Here is a 21775-nt window from a genome sequence, read left to right as displayed (position 1 = left end):
ACATAACAAAGGACAGTTAATGCGTGCTTTTGTTTTTGCTTTCTGAAAAGCCATATTATAAACTATATATATTGACCATTTAGCTGGTTAATATCTGGGAAAAGAACTCCACCAAGGAGATTTAGAAATTAGGTTAATAAACCATAAAGTGGTTTAAGGAAAGTTTATTGTTTTGCCCAGTCTCTACAGAAAAATTGTGACTAAAGTTGTTACAATAAGAACCTACACACCGGTTCAATGTCCAACACACAGCTAAAACGTTTGACAATCTCGTCAACTATTGAAATGAACATTCAACTCTTATAATTCATTGTTTCTTTGAAAATTATACATGTCTGCTTGCAGAAGAAATTCAATCGCTCCACTGGGTGCAAGAAACGGCACAGTGTACCCTATTGTTGTCTTGTGAAAGATTGGGGAAGATGTTCAAGAAGATCATTTAGTATTCATCAGGTTGTGACAATTCCTGGCAACAAGGAAGCAATGTTTTACAGAAAAGTTTTTTGAAATGGTAACACATACATTACAGGGAAAAAGGAACGACATGGCAGGTAGAACGTCTCTATTGAAAAGAGCATGGCTTTGATTTAGATGAAGACGAACAAAATGAATGGGAGATGTTCATTGAACTTACCAAATGGTGAGAAAAGAAAAAAGGTGAAAGAGACAAAATCACACATGTTTTATAAAAACAAAAAATCGAAAAGGTCAAAGAGTGAAGACGCAAATAACGAAAAGACGTCACGAAAACACAGAGTCTATCGTCATAGATTAATTTATTAATTTTTTTGTATCTTCGTATCAACACAGATATTAGTATTGAATACTGGATTCGATTGTAAATATTATAAATTAAAAAGAAATTCGGCGAATTAAGAAACTTGCAAATATAAACTTTTGTCAAAAAGTAAACATGCAAACATAAAAAATATAGGACTTATAATATAAATGTAGGACTTTTTCGTACTTCTTTCTGTCTGCTTTTCGCTCTGAAGCCTCCTTCAAAACTTAGTGAAAAATTATTGTTAATGCTCTGTGAACCCGCGGCAGTAAATTTTTGCTGATTTTCTCCCACTCGGTCACATTTCGGGAAAAGATTTCTTTAAACTGTACGGCGCCGGGATTACCTTGGTGATCCGTTTGTACGCTTACGAAAGATTTTGTTGGTTGTAATTTATGAAACAAAACTTTGGTAACAAAGCACAAAATAGCGAAGGGAAGACGTTCCACGTTTTGGTTGAGCACGAAAAATAAAATTGAAAAGTTTGAAAAAGGTTGGTTTCGTGAGAAAGATGAAACAAAAGATTGTGTTATGAATTCGCCGGAACTGTCAAATCAGCCACAATTGAGATCGGCAAGGCAATGTATAAAAGGTTGAGAAGAGGCAACCTGCCTGTCCCCCCTATAAACTTGTTCAAGAATGAAAATTACAAAGTGCACGCACAATGATAAACTCGACCAGTTAAGTCTTAAAATTTAAATTCTAGAGGTTTTGCTCATATAAAGGAACACAATTCTTCCTTTTTCCAAGGAGATAATTGGCACAAAAATTGAACGAGTAGGACAGGACTTTTGTAAAGGGTACAAGGGTTTCGACTCATATTCCTGAACCAAGGTACCCAAAAGGTCTAGCTGATTCACCTCAAAAGAGGTCTGCGAACAGTCTTCAGCAGGAACTAGACATTCATCATCCTTCCTTACAGGATCCGGTGCTGATGTAAACTTACCTTAGGATTACTAATTTTCGCGGGCACATTTTTTCGCGAAATTAAATACCCACGAAATATTACGCGATGGAAAATTCGCGAAAATTAATACCCGCGAATTTCCTTTTTTAAATGAAATTTGCGAAAATTAATACTCGCGAAAAAAACTAAATTTATCAGGTAGAGATGATAAACAAGACAACCTTTTTATGGTAATTAGTTTTATTTATACGTAAAAGATTGACAAATTGATTTCTGTAGGATTTATACTGATTATGATAAGTATCTTTAAGAGTTTTAGCTTTAATAAACAAATTATAAAGATGGTTTCTATGAGTTATGGATTTTTTAATACCCTTCGTTATCTATGGTTTCAGTTGTGATTTCGTTTGTTTTTCTTCACAGTTTTCTCATGGGAGCATATTGATCTACAAGAAGGTTTAGTTTTTCATAAAAAATATAATCATAGGATAAAAAATCTAATATAAAATGTTCACGGTCGAAAGAGTTGCAGTCTGGATAATAGGATTCTTTAGTTTCACTCTTTTCATGGAGAGAGGAATTCAAAATTAGGAATTGTGACAGGTGATGACGCTTCACAGTAGGATGGAGGTATGAAGATTTATCAATTAATGTTTGAGATGTTACGGTCACTCTGGTGGGAAGAGAGATATTAGGGAGGAGTAAATGAGTACCCACAAGGTTAATAATAATTAAAATAATCTTTAGTTATAGCTACAATCAGAGGTAATATATACAACAAAGAAATAACAACTTACCCAGCCATGCATGTACAGTGACCAGCTACAACGACCAGCTACAACTTTTCCACTCTTTGCAATAGCTACCCAAGGATGTTGGGGTTCCTCAGTTGTACGATAGGAAGGTTTGACATTAGCAAAAAACACTACACCACCAGGAAAATGGATATGTTTATCCGTTTGCACCCAACCAGAAAAATTAGGTTCAACAGACAGTTTTCTGAAAACTAGCTAGCAAGATTCTTACTTGGGGATTTTATAAAGTAGTGATAAAGATGATATGTCAGTGGTGGCCACTTTGTTGGGTTAGCAATTAATAACAGTAGCCAAAAGTACACTTGTTTCCCGATAAAAATTACGTAGTGACAAAATGTGATTACGTAATGAAACAACACGCAGGAAAGTTGTAGTAAATGGTAGATCAACATGTGCTCTCTGTTAACATTATAGAGAAGAGCGGTCAAGTAACTTAAAAATTTAAAGATTATCATGTTATTCGATTCTTTTTTTAAATAAATACGTATGCAATATGAATGAAGAAGATATTCCTACAATATTCCCATTATCTTGGTATGATAAAAATACTTCTGTTTTTATATGGAGTTGTTTTCCTTGTTGCAGCTAAGATGCGTTGTATCATAGTCATAAGATTTCTTGTGACTATGGTTAAACCTTTACTACAACTCTTTTCAAATGCTGAAGGTGAGTCTCGTTCAACTTTGGTACTTAATCCTTTGTGTTTTTTTTTAGTTGGCAGCAGTTATACTAAACAGTATCACATTGCTCTGTCTTTGGTTGAAGCACTCGATATAATCAAAACACATGAAATTGAAAACACGATCCACTGGTAGGCTTTTTTTTAAAGAACATTCTAAACTAAATGCATAATTTGAGACATTATAAAATTGATTCCAGATTTAAGTAAGAAAAAACACAAGGTTTACTGGTGAAGTAATGGAGTAAAGTTTTCCGGTTTGCCATTTATGTTTGTTGTATATTTTATTTTTCATCAGGAGCAGGCTTAGGATCGTTCGCTGAAAAAGAAGGTGAATGGCTGCTCCGCTGACATACTAAAAATATTAACCTTACTAAGACTGATTGCGCGCTCTGCTCATGTGAAAACGCGATAGAAAGTTTGAAGAAGTCTTCATTCTTGTCTGAACAAGAAGGACACTACATCTCTAAGTATTGGCTTGGCATCAAACAGGTATTATGACAGTTCTAACTTACTATAATTTACTTATAGGAATTATTACTATTCATGTTATGTCACTAGTACTATTAATGTTATGTTTCGTTTTATAGCGTTGGGTAGTCGCGTTTAGACAAAATCGGTTTTTAGTTGACTGCAATACTAATAATGGTGTGCAACGAAAGAACACTCTCTTGAAGCATAACTATTTATCAAATCATCGTCACAGCTCTTTGAATGGCATGCTCACCGTGGTGATTGAGGATTATCTGCCAGATAAATACGAGAAGTAATTATGTCTTTAAATTTAATGCCTGACGACCAAGACAATAAAATCTATTTGTAAAAAATATTTCCTCGCAGCTGTTCGGATCAGAATCAAATGATGAGTTCTCAATACATGCGATATGCGGATGACATTGATGAAATGATGAAAGATCGCCCTCGTGACATAATTAAGCATTGTTTATTAAAAAAATCTTTGGGTGAACAGTTGGACTCAACCGGTATAAAAATCATAGAGAATGGCAAATTTTCTGTAAAATATACAAGGATGATAGAGATGAACGCAATTATGAAGTAAATTTTGGTGATGACAAACATATGCCAAGTTATTGAAGATATTATTTCGGTTTGTCTGTTCAGTACTCATCTTACTGTGGAAAGTTTATCATTTCTTGAACATGATAGTTTAGTAGGCGAGGTTTCGAAAGATCCTTCTCCCATCATCGGGCAAAGTAAAATGATGTTGAGGATGTATTTATATAATTGCAGAGGATCGAAATTCATAAAAATTAACCAATCAGAAACGAGCTGATAATTACAGTTAATTACGGTAATTAACATTTTCGGAACTATATGTAGGTAACTACTTCTTCTGTAGGGCTGGTAACCAAATCTCAGGAAGTTGGTACGAGATGCTGTTTATGTGTTTGTTATGTGCTACACTGTTGATGGTTTCTTTAATCTTCCTGGCCGTTTTTCTGGATTCTCTGTCAATGATTTTCTTCTCATCCCAATTAAACTGATGACTTCTGCTCCAGCTGTGGTCCGCAATTTCGTTTTTCTTCACATCTCCGTTTCTCACTGCGCGCATATGTTCTTGTACTCGTTGCTTAAACTTTCTTTTTGTTTCGCCTATGTACACTGCATCACAATCCCAATGATAAACTTTCCACAGTAATATGCCAAGTTGTTCATGCCCCGATTGGAAATCATCTGTGTATCCTTGTAAACTTTTTTTTGCTGTTTTTAAGAAATTTGCGTGTAGGGGATGGGAGTCTATGTCCAGCTTGTACAGCATGTTTTGTGGAAAGGTTGCTGGTCACACAAAAACCCAAATATGCTCAATTATTAATTGTTGTGCGGATCAACTCAAAGTTAAAGTAATTCCCGTTCAGCAACAAAACTAACTTCCTACAGATATCAATTTTGAAACATCAAAAATGAGAAACCATATGCTGCAATGTTTAGCTGCAAATCAAATCACCAAGTTTCCTCAATGTGATAGCCACATAATAGCTCGAAGATGTGCGTCCAAGGAAATATCCATCGACCTCTACTGCAGTTGCCGAATGCCATGGACAGCCGCAGAGAGCTATATTTTAGACAAGCAAGTGGCTGAATGTAGTAACTGTGGAGGATGGTTTCACAGAATGTGTAAACGGATACCGGACTCTGTATTTGAGGTGGAAAATTGTAAAAGTCTGTGGTATTGTTACTGTTGTTCCATTAAAGACGGTTGATGGTAACTTAAAAATAAAACATAGTCTTCGCTAACTTGTTGTGTATCCCGCGTAAGTCCAAGCTTAAGAGCCTTGGGGATGAGGTCAAGGGGCGCATGAAACTTAATTTAACACAGTAAAATCGGGTTTCTACAAAAAATCCCGTGTACTTTTGGCTACTTTATTGCTAAGCACTTTGTTGGGTCTTCTATCCAATCATCTGCAGAAATTAAAACAAAGTTTAACAGAATTCATAGACGAATTTCAATGTTTACATTTTTCGGCACTTCTGCGCATGCGCGGCTTGCCGTAAAAAATCGACAGGCAAAACATTAGCCGCGCCTTCGTTCTTTCATAAGGAAGTTATCGAAGAGGGAAGACGTGTTGTGATAGTTAGAGAGAAAAAACTTAAAATTATTTAAAATATTCGTCGTAAACGTTGAAGTACTGATTGTGGAAGGATGCCTGATAGTTGCTGTGTACCGAATTGTACGAACAGACGCAAGAAAGGCGATGGAAGTGGTGGTTTTTTTCGAATTCCTTCGAAGAAATACCCAGACGTCAGAAAAAGATGGTTGACTGCGATTGGCAGGGTGGATTGGCCAGAACAGCTAATTGGAAATGCTAAAGTATGCCATCTGCATTTCACATCTGGTATGTATATTCATTTCTCTTGTCCATAAACGTTTGAAACTCCCTCTTCCCCCCTTCTGGGTGAGGCCTCCCTGTCTCGTATTTACTACCGCACTGAGATTCTTTCACTCCCAGTAAGTCAATGTTTTGCACATCTAGTCACTGTGAATATATGGAATATTCTATTCTTTTTGTAGGAAAAAAATCAAAGGACCCACTGAGCCCTGATTTTGTGCCATCAGTTTTCGACCGAATTGGGAAAAAAATGAGTGAGGAAAAAAAGAAAGAGAAACAGGATCGATTCCAACGTGCACGTCTGAGAGTTAAGCAGCGCTCAAATCTTCCTGTTGTGGAAGAGCCCAGTGAAGTTTTGGAACCAGAGGAGGAAGAGCTAAGCCCACAAGATATGGAGATTGAAAAATTAAAACAAAAAGTGACAGAAATAGAGAATGTTGTGAAAGAAAAAGAAAATAACATCAAGGAAGTGACTCGAAAATACTGTAGCATCCAAAATGAACTTGTCAACAGGATGGCTGAAATCCATCAGTTAAAAAATAAAAACAATTTGTCAAGAAAATTCCAACTAAATTATAAACATTTGAAAAGTCACAAAAATTATTTTTATTTTTATACTGGATTGGACCAAGCACGCTTCAACTGGGTATTTGCAATTATCAAAAATAAAATGAAACGTATCAGCAGAATATTGACACCGAAAGATCACCTTGTTGTTGTCCTGGTAAAATTGAAACTTGGCTTGTATAACAAAGATATCGCTTTCAGGTTTGGAATTACATGCAAAATGGTCACCAAAATTTATCGAAGCTTGCTTAAAGTATTATCAAAATCTTTACTTTTTTTAATTGTGTGGCCTGAGAAGGAAGCTATACGTAAGCATATGCCGAAGTGTTTCAAAAAGTACCTAAGTTGTCGCTGCATCATTGACTGCACTGAGATATTCATACAACGTCCATTAAATCTCAATGCCAGAGCACAGACATGGTCTAATTACAAGAATACTAATACCATCAAGTATTTGGTTGCATGTTCTCCAACAGGAAGTGTTAGTTTCCTATCAGAAGGATGGGGAGGTAGAGTCTCTGATAAGGAAATAACAATAAAAAGTGGTTTTTTGGATTTAGTCGAAAATGGAGATCTTGTTTTGGCTGATCGAGGATTCCTTATCGAGCAAGAGTTGGCAACACGAGGCGTGGTATTAAAAATACCTGAATTTACCAGAGGGAAGGAACAAATGTCAGCAATGGATGTAGATCGATCTCGAAAAATAGCCAATGTTCGAATCCACATTGAGAGAGTTATTGGACGTTTGAGAAAGTTTGAAATTTTGAACACAACCATACCTATCACTCAAGTAGATTTATTGGACGATGTGTTTATCGTTATATGTGCTTTGGTGAACTTGAACAAAGGCATTATATAACATATATTATTACAGAGAATTTGATACTTCGCACACAACTAACATATTGTTATATTATATTACATATATTACTTTGATATAATGTGACACACTATTTTTTTTTAATATTATTCTGACAGGTAGAACATAGCCAAGTTTTCGGTGCTCTTGTTATCTTCACACAAGAATAATGGAACCATTCTATGTCACATGAGCCTAAATTGTCACAACCAATCATAGGTGGGAAGGATGGTCTTCTGCATATGCAATACACCTTTTCTTCATTTAGTAACTTGGGATCACTTTTCCGAGTGACAAGCTCTGGTAACAAAACCTTTTCGAATACAATGGCCAGTTTTTCACGAAGTTTCCGACAAAATGGTTCATTTTTTGTAACCCTGATCAGAAAAGTATCATTTTCTTTCTTTCCTTGTGAAAAAACAAAGAAGTCACAATAATTCATTTTAGTTACTAACATTTGATGTTGTACTTGGAAGTAATAAGCATGATTTTTTTTGAATTTCCCAGGTTTATCAATGGGACAATTTTTATCGTTTCTCCATAGCTTCAAACTTTTTTTATATTTAAATGGGCATTTGATCTCAACTAAACTCTGACCATGACATTTGCACTTCACTAATCCATCAGGGCTTGCTGCAAGATATGGAAAGTTTGGATCAATATGAAGTCCAGTTGTGATAACTTGGAGATCAACATGGTGTTGTTTGACATGTTGTTCATATACTGAACGAGCTCTATTCTCCATTCTTTTCCCATATCTTGTTGCAACAACGTCAACAGGCTCTTTATATTGCATGATGGTCTCAATTAACGTTTTTGTTTTTTTCAAATCTGAAGTGAAGGCAAGTTTTGAAACTGAAGCTGTTATTCGCCCAGCTCGATGTAGCATCCATTTGTCGCTAAGGCTTTGAGCTTCTGTGAATTTTTTCAAGTTTTCAAACTGTATATCAAAGCACGAGGATTTGTATTGATTGTAATTTTTTTGAGCAATGTTATTTATTTCTATTTCATTTTTATTTATGGCAGCGGAGTCGTATATGTATGTCAATGGTTCAGGAAGAATGTTTTTTTCATTTTCATCCGCAGTTTCTGTTTCGCTATCATCATGGTGTGTTGTTTCACCTAAATCCAGACTTATATTTTTAAGTACAACTGCATCTGGAGCAATTTGACTGAGTGAAATCCACTGTTGTTTTTCCTCTTCTGTTACGAATTTCAAGGGATCCACTGATGTGAATCCTTTCAATTCACCTTCAAAAGGTTCGTCTATAGTAGGCAGGACTTCGCTTTTTTTTGGTCTTTTGAAGTTTATGTGCTTCAGAGGTGCAGGGTGTGCTCTTTTTCTAGATTTTTTCCATGAGCATAATTTGCTTGTGCAAGCTTTTTTGTTTAACTCCAATGTAGCACAAGCAACCAGTTTGAACAAAAGGGCAGCAATATGACTGCATGCCGAGCCAAGGCTAAAAGTAAAAATTTTATTAGTCACTTCAAAAAGAAAAAAAATTGTTAGTGAAGAAGGAAAGCTAATGTGAATTTTTACCCAGCAACGCAGGTACAATTTGCTGAAAGTACCCATCCACTTGTGTGTAAAATGATCCATACATCATATAGTTTTTGCTTTTGTCCTTGTCTCTGACTAGGTAGTACGGAGGATTTAATGTAGCAAAATTCAACGTCTTTCAAGAGGTGGCAATAAACATCTTGAACATGCCCAGAAAGATAAAAGTTGTAAGCTTCTAAGGATTTATAAGCTTTCAAAGATTCATTTGTAAATTCACTGGGTGTATGGATGAGATAGACATACAAATCCATATGCGTAACATCGGGTAGCAATGATACATCGTCGCTCCAATCTTCTCCCTTCAGTGAAAAAGGGTCGCGTAGGAGTGTTCCGTTGGCAAGCGTGAGTTTTTTTGAATAATGCTGTTTATCTTCACCTACTAATTTCGAGAAGTATTCGGTCGACATATTGGAAGTGAAGACCAAGAGGCGGCCGCTTTCGTTTTGTCGCATTATACTCTGTACAACTCTTGGTCTGTGTTTATACCTCGCGTACATATTTTGGGCTGTATCAATTACCCACAAAAATTTCCAAGGCAAGGATATAAAAACGTCGCAGTTTAAACGCAGCTATTTAGTCGAACACAATGCAAGACTTGCTTACTCGCGTACTCCTGGTGTGTAGGCTTGTAAAGCCGAAGTAATGGTCGAGAATAAAAGCCCGCGATGGAGAATATCATTAAAATCTTAGTAACGGAGTTCATAATGGTAGTGCAAGTTTCGATCGAAAGGTTTGTTTACTTTTTAAGCGATTTAAAACGATCGTTTAATAAGCAATTACCCTATTTGTTTACTATCTTGCCTGCCATTTTGCCTGTCGATTTGCGCAGAGGCTTGGGAACTGGTTATGTGACGTCACACGGAAATTCGTCTATTTGGAAATCAAATGGAAATCAATTCAATTTTAAAGTTGTCTACCATAGTGGTGGGCGCTTGAAAGATTATTAGGTAAAATCGTGTAGCAAAACTTCGGCTTTTACTACTCTGCTCCGGGTTTTATTTAAAGCTACGAGTTATGTATTTTTTTATAAATAAATACAATCTAAAAATTGTTACTTCAATACAAAAGCGTTTAACAAACATAATAAACAAAATAAATTAGATATAGATTTAACAGTTCATTAACTTGGTACAACCGAACTACTTGATACAACTTGACAACTCACTCAAAACAATATCATCCGCCATTTCGATTCTTTTATAAATCCCTCTCGAACCTCTCAAACAAAGCAAACAAGCATGAATTAAAGCAAAACAAATCTTAGTTCTGACCCAAGATGATGCAACAGAAATATTTATTTTACGTTTTTCGGCGATCATTTCTGAAAGACGCTTGTAAAAAGTCGCACACTCTCTTCCCATTCCTCCGTAAAGAGAAAATACCAGTGGCGTGAATGTCCCGTTATCAACTTTGTTGATGCGAGTGTTGTATTGCCTTTTCTTCTCCGCCTCATTCTTTGCATAGCATTGTTGGAGAGTATGCTGAAGGTGTCTCGAAGCGTTGGGATCAAAAACCCTTACGTCGAAAAATGCTTGTTGACCCTTCGTCCAAAATCCCCGAGCACGTACATCCGTTCTTACATCATCCCCCTTTTTCACAGATTCTAAATCAAAAGTTTCGCCAGTCAACCCAATTAGCGAAGGCTCAATTGCCACATCCTTACAAACCTCACCTAACATGGATGCCGTTATGTCACGTATGTTGTTGTGTCGAAGCGTGACAAACCCACCTTTCTTACAACTCAAACAATGTTGAATGTCAAATGTTGACCCACAAACACAATGCGTCGGTAATCCTTCAACAGGCCAGTTATAACGGAGCTTTATTCCATCCCAAAACTGCTGCTTGTTGAGATCAAATCCGTGTTCAGCATATGGCAATACTGTCAACCAGTTGGAGCAACCTTTCTCACTGCATATGTTGTTTAATCGTAATTGTTTTTCGTCTAAGTTTTTTTTAACATCTGTTAATCTGTCCTCATGACGTTTGTTGCAAGAGTCCTTGATTTGATTCTTCAAATGACGTTTTTCAATCTCGCATATAGATTTGTCCACTTGCTCGTAAATTGCTTTGGAAAGTGAAGCAGTGATGGAACGAGAGTTGTCATACTCAAAGTCGCTTTCATTCACGAAACTAGTGATTCCCAAGCCACCCAGACGAATCGGTAAGGATAGGAGATCCCTTTCAGCGTTTGAGCAGCAATGTCCTCCGGTAATTGCTGGAAGAAATTCGTTACGTATGATATCTTCGATTGGTTGTAAATTTTTCGAAATATTTGGTATAGTTCTCATCAAATACGTAAAATTCGATTTGAAACCAGCGTGTTGAAGGCAGTAAATGCAGACTGTGGTTCCATAACAGCAATCTGTGAAAGTAGCTGGAGTTGATCGAAAGATCTTGAATTTTACTATTCACATATTGGTTTTTGTAATTGATATCTCCAATGACAGCTCCAAGGTGTCTTTGACCCGATGACGTTATTTTCACATGCATCTCTTTAAAAATTTCGTTTGCGCTTTCTATATAAATTGCTTTCACAATCAAATAAGACTTGTCAGCCTTCGGAAAGTAACCAAATTTCGGCCCAATCGAAGTCAATTTTTCCCAATAACTCTTTATCTCTGACAATTTACCAGCTACAGTGAAATCATCCGCAAATGCAACATGTTTTGCCGTATTGTTACCACTAGTGTTCATAAAATCAAGAAGAATTCTAAGAAGAGGCGAAACTCCAATTGCGTATGCCGCCATAGAGGTCGGATCACCTTGAGTAGTCCCTTCCTTTGATGACAGTTCTTTACCCCCAATAACAAACAAACGTGCCGGAACATTGTAACAATTTTCCATGAAAGTAGAAATAAGAGGACAAAGGACTGCAATATTATGTAGCATCGCCTTCCGATTGATAGAATTAAATGCATTCTCAGCATCGATCAGTAGCACCGCTTCTGTTTCTTCATTCTCGTAAATATCATGCATAGCATGAATTGCCGCCTCTGCACCCGCGTCCTGTCCAGCACAGACTTGTAAAGACCCAGTTGATTCCATGATGTCCTTTTTAGCTACACGCATAACTACCTTCCCAGTAATTCGTCTCAAAACCTCTCCTACCCCAATGGGCCTCAAACCAGGATTCTTATTCAAAGGGATCATACGGCATGCCACAAAAGCTTCCAAACAATCATCACCACCCTCTGAGTCAGTTATCTTCTCCGTGCACAATTTCTTTATCATATCAACAATAGCCTTCCGCAAATCTGAGTTCGTAGTACCAAACGAAGAAGAGCATAATATTCTCCTCCATCCATCGCCGTCTAGACCCGATGGTCCAGATCCTCCTTTCGTGTGAGCAGCAACATCCAATACAAGGTCTTCGTCAATGACGTCATAGGCAATGGGGTGTATTCTCTGTAACGGAAAATTGAGTAAGATTTCATCATCCCCACATACCTCTTGTGCATTCGGGTGCTTCTGTTCTAACAGCATCAAGGTCTCGTCATTTAACGGAAGAATTCCATTCTGCATACTATTAGATAATAATCGCATTGCTGAGTTGACGTCTCCTTTCTGCATGAATAGTTTAAACTTTTTAGATATCGCCGATATATCTCTCTTTGCATATGCGTTCGTCATACGGCTTTGTATAGTTAAACATTCTGTATAAAGTTCCAAGAAGTTTCCTTCGTGCCACATTTTCAATCGCTTTTCGAGAGCTAGCTCCGGGTTTTATTGCGCCATCCCGCGATGTTTTTTGACCCAAGTTGACCGATATTTTGAACTGTGGAGAAAAGACAACCTCTACAGCTTTCCGACAATATGGGTAAAGAGTGTGTGAAAATCAGTGTGTTATTCCCTCTCGCTTTCCCCATCGTACATTGAACAATCAAATTGGTTTAGTTTCAGTTTGTTTGAGCGAACATGTTGTAGTTTGCTTTGGTTATCTACCATGGCGTCACACCAGTGTGATTTTAAAGCTACCATTATGGGTTAGGGAAAACAAACAACGCGGAACAGATTAGATTAGGAAAAGACAAGCATGCCTCGAAGCTGATGTGTGTGTTCCTGTACAAACAACTGTCAGAATCACCCTTAATCAAAATTCTATATTTTTCCACATGATAAACTTGGAAGAAAATCATGGCTGAGAGCAATAAATAGGAGCAATATCATAGATAAGATTAAGACGTGGTCACCAAAGTCCAGATATCATTATGTTTGTTCACAACATTTTATATTAGGTAGCTACATATTAACATGATAACTGTTTTACATCTGTCTTTACCCTTCATAAAATTTCTTGTTCTTAATTCAGTTTTCGTGGCAAAGTAAATAGTTCTGAGTATTTTTTTAGGGCAAAAAAGCAACAATGCAAACGATTCTGACTACATTCCATCGATTTTCCCTCACAAGCAGAGACCAGTTAGCTTATTTACTCTTAAACCAAAGTTATCAGGATATGATCAACATCAAAGGAGGCAAAGAAAATTGGCCTTGGAAGGTAATTTTTTATTACCGTTTTCACTATTAAAGAAAACAAAGTTTGAAACAACTGTTTTTTATGTTTATTCTTTTTTTTTTCAGTGTCTACAGAAAAAACGAAATTAAAATTAACAACACCTGTCCATCCATTTAGCATGAATCCATCTAGCATGCAACATCTCATGCAATACGCCGAAAAAAGTGTCATGTTGACTGGTTTAACTGATTAAAACTGGTTTTACTCGTTTTGATCAAATATGTAACCCGTATTTGCTTCTTTCTCATGTGTCTGGTATTTGCAAAACAACTGCGATAGAGTACTTTCGGAATTGGTTGGACGTTATGTATATCTGGCTGAAGGTTTTTGTTAAAATGGGTGACAGAGATAACATATTTAAAATGATTCCTCCGGTTTTTAAAAAAATATGTCCTCGATCAATAATTGATTGTTTTAAAAATATTTTTAAAGCACCGACAACTCTACTTGCAAGAGCCCAATGTTACAACACTTACAAAAAACATTGTACTTATAAAAGTCATGATTTCATGTACACCTCTGGGAACTATCAATTTTGCATTGCGTTGCTGGGGAGATTGAGCATCAGGCATCCAAATTGTCAGGGACTCACAATTTTTCTCCTCGAGGTACCACCTTCCTGGGGATCAGATATTGGCAGACAGAGGTTTTACATTGGTAGACGACTTTGCTGCTGGCTCTGGGTCTAAATTAATCATTCAGACGACACACTAGCCAATTGTGATAAAATAGTAACTGTTTGTTCAGCACTAGTAAATATGAATTAAAGCATTGTACAAAAACCAGAGGTTTAATGTTGAAAAATGTATATTTTAAAATATGTACAAAAATACGACGTCGTTCAACTTTAAATCAGGTGTTTCTCTGCCATCCTTTCTGTAGAAGTGATGTTGCCGTAATTCGTTCAAATACGTTCGATAAAATCGTCGCCACTGATCGTCAAGCACTCGTTGTACATAAAGTAATCGTTTCGAGCACTGGTCGGTATCATTCATTGGGACACATTCAGCACCAACAATGTTCGAGCCGTAAATCAAATGCAAAGGTGTGATAGTCTGTCCAAGATCGTCCTCACTCTGATATGTAAGTGGTCTTGAGTTAATCGATGCTTCAAGTTGGCACAGAACTGTCTCGAGCTCTTCGAAAGTCAATAGTGCCTTCCCAATGGTCTTACGCAAGGCGGTTTTCATTGATCTGACGATCCTTTCATAAAATCCTCCCCACCAAGGACTCTTGGGGAGAATCGGGTTAGTTTCAATAGACTCATGTCTCATAAATCTTTTTACATGGTTAGATTTAAACGTTTTAAAATTATCATGCACAACCGTAGCAGGCGTTCCTCTTCTGGATTGAAATCTTTTGAAAGCTCTAATGAACGCTGGCGTCTTTAAATCGGGTGAAAGCTCAAAGTGCACAGCTCTAGTAGTAGCACATGTAAGTATTAATACGTATACCTTTGTCGTGTTTCGGTTCTCGGTACGAATGTAGAGTGGACCAGCATGATCGAACCCAACGTGTTCAAAAGCTCTCGAAGCGCAATACCTGTATTCTGGTAGATCTGGAGTCGGTGGTGATTTAATAGGTTTGCCTTGGTATCGTCGACAAACAATGCACTGTCGTAAAATGGATTTGATTGTGCGTCTACCTTTCGGAATCCAAAACTTCATTCGTAACATGTTGAGTGTCGCTTCTACGCCTTGATGAAATGTTTTTTCGTGGGCATCTTCAACCAGAAGTTTTGTAAAATGTGAATCACTCGAAAGAATCAACGGATACCTTTCGTCATATGAAAGCTTTTTATTCTCACCAAAACGTCCTTTAACACGTAAATCTCCTTTCTCATCTTCAAACAACTTCAGGGCGGACGAAAGTTTGTTGAAGTAGTTTTGGTTGTTTCGAAGTTTTCGTTGATTGTTTGTAATCAAAATATCAAATGCACTTTTGTATTCTTGAGTCGACAGTTCACGATCGTTGCATACTGATAAGTCTCTTTTTCGAATTCGATTTAACAATTTATTCGCAAATCTGTAAACATATCCAATGGTAGTTATAAGCTTTTTCAGTGAGCTAAACTTAGTCTCGTCTATAATATCATGTAACTGCGAATGACAATGATGAGTGGAATGACTAATGTTAGTAGTGACATGACTTTTCTTCTCTTCTGACAAAACATCGAATGAATGTTTGTTGACATGAAACTCAGGTGGAACAAAGCTGGAATCAGACAGAAATTCAGGACCGTTTAACCACAAATTTGAATTGAAGTCACCAATTTTGTCTGGTCTGGTAGGTATATCACTGGGGTTATGAATGGTGGAAACGTGAAACCATGATTCCGATGGAATGACTGATCGAACATAAACAACTCTGTTTTCTACCCATGGCTTCCACTGCTTTAATTTGCCTTTTAGCCAACAAAGGGCAACTTCCGAATCTGACCAACCGAAAAAACGATCAACTTTCAATCTACCATTGATCGCATTAAGCACATGGCTCATCAACTTTGCTAAGAGAGCACATCCTAGCAATTCTAAACGTGGAACAGAATGCGGCTTTAGGGGCGCAACTTTCGTTTTAGCAGTCACTAGCGAAACACTTACGCCGAGGTTAGTTCGTATTTTTGCATAAATCACAGCAGCGTAGGCAATCGTCGAGCTATCACAAAATCCATGCAGTTCAATTGATTGAATTTCATGACGCGGTTCACAGAATAAATAACGTGGTATCTCAAAAGTTTGTAAATTCGCAAAATCGTTCAATATATCTCTCCATTGTTTAAGCAGTTCCCCTTGCAGTGGATCATCCCAGTCGGACTTGTGTTGACAACATTTCTGGAAAAGAACCTTTACTTTGGTGGTGATTGGTGCGATCAGGCGCAACGGGTCATAAAATGAAGCAGATATACGTAAAATGTTTCTTTTTGTTGGAAACAGTTCTTTCGCCCGTTTCAATAACTCGTCAAATCGGTACACTAGAATATCTCTGTCGATGTCCCACTCGATCCCTAATACTTTGGGGTTAACAGTTTTGTCGCTATTCGGTTCAGAATTCACGTTCTCAATTTTATCGATAAAAGTTTGTAATTCATTGTTATTAGTAGCCCATTTTCGCAAATTGAACCCTCCTTCTTTCATGATTTGTTTACTAATTTCGTAAAGTTTCTTGCCTTCAGTTACGGTATCGGTACCGGTTGTTAGGTCATCGACGTACAAGTCATCCTTCAAAACAGCAGTAATTTCGGGGCAGATAATTTCGTAAGTCTCCAAGTGGTGTTGGATTGTCCCATTGAGTAAAAACGGACTGCACGTTAACCCAAACACGACACGCAGAAATCGATAGATAATGAGCTTTGCATCGTTCTCGGTAGGGTTTTCTTTCCACAAAAAACGAAGATAATTACGGTCTTTCTCAGCGATTTCAATATTCAAGAAGGCTTGTTGAATATCAGCAACTAAAGCGACGTAGTTCGTACGGAATCTCAGCAGAATGTCAAACACCTTAGCAAGTAAATTAGGACCAGAGTACAAAATGTCATTGAGGGATGGTTTGTGAACGGCACAAGATCCATCAAAAACAGGACGAACTTTCGTTGTACTTTTATCTTGGCGTACAACCGGATGATGCGGAAGGTAGTGAGCATTTTCGCAAGCTATCTCACTTTCTTGAACCTTTTCTATAATCTGTTTCGATTCGTAGTCTGCAAAAACGTCGTTGTATTGCACAGCTAAATCAGGTTCATTTCGTAATCGTTTGTTAACAAGAGAATCTAAGCGTTGTTTCGAAACTGCAAAATTATCGGAAAGTTTATCATGATCAGGACGAAATGGTAATTCGGTCACGTAGCGTTCACCGTTGAATTCAAGAGTTTGTTTAAAAGAAGATAATACGTTTTCGTTTTCTCCGTCACCGATCGACTCAATTTGCCAAAACTTGTTCAACTCGTCACGAAGAATTGTGTTTTCGGTATCAACACGGCAGGCGTGGACTTCCATGCAGCTTGATTCGTTCGCTTTCGACTGTTCACCTCCGGACAAAATCCAGCCAAGTTTGGAATTGATAGCGATAGGACCGCCTCTCGGATCTCGAACAACTTCGCCGGTAGTGAATGAATAATAATGGTCTAAACCAATCAGAACGTGAACATTCAGTCTCGTTTCACCATTTGAAAAATCTGCTAATTTCAACCGCTTCAAGTGTTCGTAATTATCAGCGTAATATTTCGCATTCTGATTTGAGAGAGGAGCGCAAATGTTTGGTACGGCAATGGCTTCGATGGGTACGGTAGATGAGCGGTCAGCGGTTTTTACATACAACTTAACAACGGGTAGCTCTCTCGATTGGCTGTTGCTATGGCCAAAAGTGTTAATAATTAATTTCTCCTTTCGAATTGTTTCTAAATTCAGTTTTTCTTTCAGTTCATTTGTGACATATCTTCTCTGGCTACCTGAATCAAACATGAATCTCGTTTGTATGTTCCTGCTCTCCCTTTCTTTCGAAACAAAAGCTTTAGCCGTCTGCAAAAAAATTCCTTTGTTTTCTTGGCTGATGTGATTCGCGTTGGTTTCGTTAGAAGGGTTTTCCTCCGAGCCATTGTTGTCTTTATCTTTTCTTTCGGCACGTTTTTCTTTCATACACAAAGAGATGTGGTGACGTCTTCCACATCTATTGCATATGTAATTTGAACAACAGTTCTTTGAAATGTGTCCATGCTGCAAGCATAAAAAGCAACGCCCTTCCTTTTTCATAATTTGCGAACGTGTTTGTACGTTGGTAACTTTTGAACACCTCGACGGAGAGTGAGAATCGTGACAGAAAACACATTTTTTTCTGTCCAAAGTCAATAAGCAGTCTGCGGTAGAAATTCCTCCTCTCTTGTAATTTTCACTGGGAGTTTGTCCCTTGCCTTTCGCGGTTACAGTGCACCTCTCTCGAGCTTGCAGTTCGTTATTGATAAAAAACAGCATCTTTTCAACGGACCACTTCTCCTCTCCAAAGTTTCTAGAAATAATCATTCGTAATTCGTTGGGAATTCTTTCGTTCAGAACCGGAATCAATAAACTCAGCATTTCGCTATTATACTTTAAATTTTTCAAATTTCGAATACAGTTCTCAACATCATTATAAAGTTTTCTCAATTGTTGGGTGTTATCCATTGATCGTACTGACTCAATCTTCAACAGGGCTTCCATGTGCGCGTTAATGAGCACCTGTTCGTTGCCAAAACGGTTTCTAAGCAACTCTATAGCATTTTCGTAGTTACTGTTCGTCAATTCTAACCCAGAAATAGTTGATAAAGCGGTTCCTTCGACGTATCTCTTCAAATAATTAAATTTATCAATTGCATTCAAACTGTCATTGTCATTAATGGCTGAATTAAACTGGTCCCAAAACGAGGGCCAATTCAAAGGGTTCCCATTAAATTTGCTCAGTTCTATTTTGGGTAGTCTCATCGATTTCTTTTCAACAGACCGTGTCGATTCTGTGGCTGAAACATGTGGTCCGGTAGCGGTAGTAATAGTCGCGAGACTCATGTTCACTAATAGATAAAATTCTGTAGCCTCCATAACGTCGGTTTCGATCTCTTCAGCCGATAAAACACCGTATAGCTCTTCATCTAACTCCTTTAACTGTTTAACAGTGTCAATTAAAGTGGTCTGTAAAGAAATAATTTCTGCTCGTTTCTCCTCCGAAAAGTCCTTAACTATGACATCAATTCGCTCGCGCAAAGTGCTCGCAATAGACCGCAACCCCTTTCGCCTTGCACTCTTCCTCGTAGTCGCAGTAGACATAATGAAATTTAATGTAATGCAAAAAATGAAACCAATGAAACTGGAAGCATGAAAAATGAAAGTTTTTGAAATTTGACGTGCAGTACACAATAAGACGATTTCAGAATAACAAACACTGTCTAAGCTAAGTTAAAGTTCATAACATAAATCCACCAATTCGAGCAAATAATATCCACACAACATCACAAGTCCACCAATTCAAGTAAATATCCAAAAATAATATCAAAAGTCCATCAATCGAGCGCCATTTAAAGATTCATAAAATATCAAAATCAAGTACCTCGTGTACTCTACTCGTTATCTTTCTCAACTATACTCTCTAGAAAAATTGTACAACAAAAAAAGAAGAATGCGGGGAAACCCCGAAAAAATAATAATGGCGTCATTATTTACATATTTCCTTTTGGAATCCTGTTTCGCGAAGTGAATAGGGGCATTTAATTTCTACAACTCCTAGGCCACACCATGATCAATTTATGACAGCATCTGGGGAAACTCAAAAAAGTGCTCTGTAGCTTTCAAAACTAAACCAATGTCTTTACAGTCGAATTCGTTATGTACAACTATTGGGTTAAGGTACAGCGAAGAACAAAAGTAATCCTCATCACAAGATATGTTTGTATAGTCAGCTAAAGGTTCCTTTTCCTTCTCTTTACCCCACATTAGTGGCAAAGTATTAATTACATTATAACCAGAATTGGTAATGCTAAGTATCAAGGATTTCGATGGGCAATCCAAACTGGTGCACCTAACTTTGTGAATTATCGAGCCGGTGATTCGACCTGTTCTTTGTTTGTGCCAAATTATGCTGGCAGATTGATTTCTCGTAACCTGCTCGACATATTCCATTTCTTCAACTGTTATATTCAATGACGAAAATACATTTTTACAGTGCTCATTCAATTCAATGGTAGTTTACAAGCATCGACAACATCACTATCCTGTTAAATGAAAGCCTCCTGAAAGTCACTGAATAATAAATAAACCTATAGCATATTTATTAGTATCTTTTAATGCATTTTGGAAGTCTTTTTTTTCAATTCAGTCGGATTTCGTGCCAATTCTTTTTGTCGATATACAGACCATCTTTAGAGGGTTTAACCTCTACTACTTAAAATAAGAGTCATTAGACTAGTCGAATCACTACAGCTTGCTGTTTTTTATCTCATAATCTTGAATTTGGGTGAATACATTTGAATGGAAGCAACTGGAGAAGGATTAACATCTTTTGTAAAGTTCTGATTCCAATGGCATGGCACCAGTTGGGGTCTGAGTTGTTAGATCAAGACGCACGGCTGCTTCTATCTTATAAAGTGTTACAGCTACATGTGAGCATGTTTCCCCAAGCCTAAAAGTTCAACGAAAAATAATTATTAAGAGATATCAGAATCTCCATTGACAAAATTTGTAGTATAAGTTTGACTCACCCTGCCATGCATGGACAATGGTTAGCTAACACAGATAATGATTGATTCAGAGCAGCCCAAGGTTGATGGGGTTTGTCATTCGTTCTATACGATGGCTTAACTTCACATTTAGCTAAGAAGTATCCAAGTTTACTAACTTGGTCTTCAGGCTTGACAACCCTGCTGTCCTTAGTCAAAATATGTACAGGCTGGTCCTGTCATGACAACCCCCTGTGTAAGGCTGAGTGTTGGGGCCCTGTAACACATGTGGAAAGCTACAGCCAGAGTCACAAGTTCTGGCGCACAGGAGGGTTTTATATAATTCTTTTTTATATTATATATGTTTGACATATACATTTTTTCCATTTGTGTTTGTTCTGTAACTAGCCCGTTTATGTTGTTAGCTCTGTCTTGTGTCGTATTGTTTGTGATTGAAGGATTGTTTTTTCTCTTTAAGATTTTCTCAGTGAATAGTTATAGGTCCAAGTTGGACAGTACTCATGCTTGTAATAAGCAAGAAAGTGTATTCAGCACCTTCTTCTGGGAGCCTAATCCCAATTTTATTTACATCCACCGTCCCTGTAGACAAGATACTTCAGTGCAGCTTGCTGTATTGTAAACCTTTTTCATCATGTCTGTACCCATCCAGAGACAAAAAATTTATGAGCTTCCAAAGATTTGTAGTTCTTCATTGCCTCTGTACTGAAAACACCTAAAATTGACCAAAAAAATAACAAAAAGTTAGTTTAAGCTTTATAAAGTAAAAAATATATTGTCAGGTAATAGCTGCCAGCTATAGTAAAAAGTACATACGTGGAGATTTTATTAGGTAGTGATAAAGATCATGGTATTGGAGAGGTGGCCACTCTTTAATATTTTGTTCTCCACTGATGAGCAGGTAACTTGTATGGGCACTGATTAAGTCTGAAATATGAAAGATAAAGACCACTAGTTTACAGTTGCGCTAACTAACAGCCATAATATCTTTGTAGTAATTCTTTAAAATCGACAAAAAAATTCCTAGAAACACACCAATTTTATATAAC

The 21775-nt window shown here is 37.3% G+C and overlaps 3 protein-coding genes across 3 annotated transcripts; 1 reads left to right on the top strand and 2 right to left on the bottom strand.

Annotated features, from left to right (window-relative positions):
* The first annotated feature begins 5535 nt into the window (after positions 1-5535).
* On the top strand, positions 5536-7457 carry LOC130628692 (uncharacterized). The gene is made up of 2 exons (XM_057441676.1): positions 5536-6037; positions 6214-7457. The coding sequence occupies exons 1-2, from the start codon at positions 5845-5847 to the stop codon at positions 7455-7457; spliced, it is 1437 nt and encodes a 478-aa protein (XP_057297659.1). The 5' UTR covers positions 5536-5844.
* Positions 7077-9515, bottom strand: LOC130628691 (uncharacterized). The gene is made up of 2 exons (XM_057441674.1): positions 8998-9515; positions 7077-8917 (listed from the first exon to the last, which is right to left on the bottom strand). Exons 1-2 carry the CDS (start codon positions 9513-9515, stop codon positions 7549-7551), a joined length of 1887 nt encoding a protein of 628 aa, XP_057297657.1. The 3' UTR covers positions 7077-7548.
* A 4713-nt stretch (positions 9516-14228) lies between these two features.
* LOC130628690 (uncharacterized) lies at positions 14229-19323 on the bottom strand. The gene is made up of 2 exons (XM_057441673.1): positions 14360-19323; positions 14229-14283 (listed from the first exon to the last, which is right to left on the bottom strand). Exons 1-2 carry the CDS (start codon positions 19321-19323, stop codon positions 14229-14231), a joined length of 5019 nt encoding a protein of 1672 aa, XP_057297656.1.
* Positions 19324-21775: the final 2452 nt, after the last annotated feature.

The sequence above is a fragment of the Hydractinia symbiolongicarpus genome, chromosome 15, assembly GCF_029227915.1.
Source record: "Hydractinia symbiolongicarpus strain clone_291-10 chromosome 15, HSymV2.1, whole genome shotgun sequence".
Lineage (NCBI taxonomy): Eukaryota > Metazoa > Cnidaria > Hydrozoa > Anthoathecata > Hydractiniidae > Hydractinia > Hydractinia symbiolongicarpus.
The sequence above is the reverse complement of the archived record's forward strand: the minus strand, read 5'-3'. Positions and strand labels throughout refer to the sequence as shown.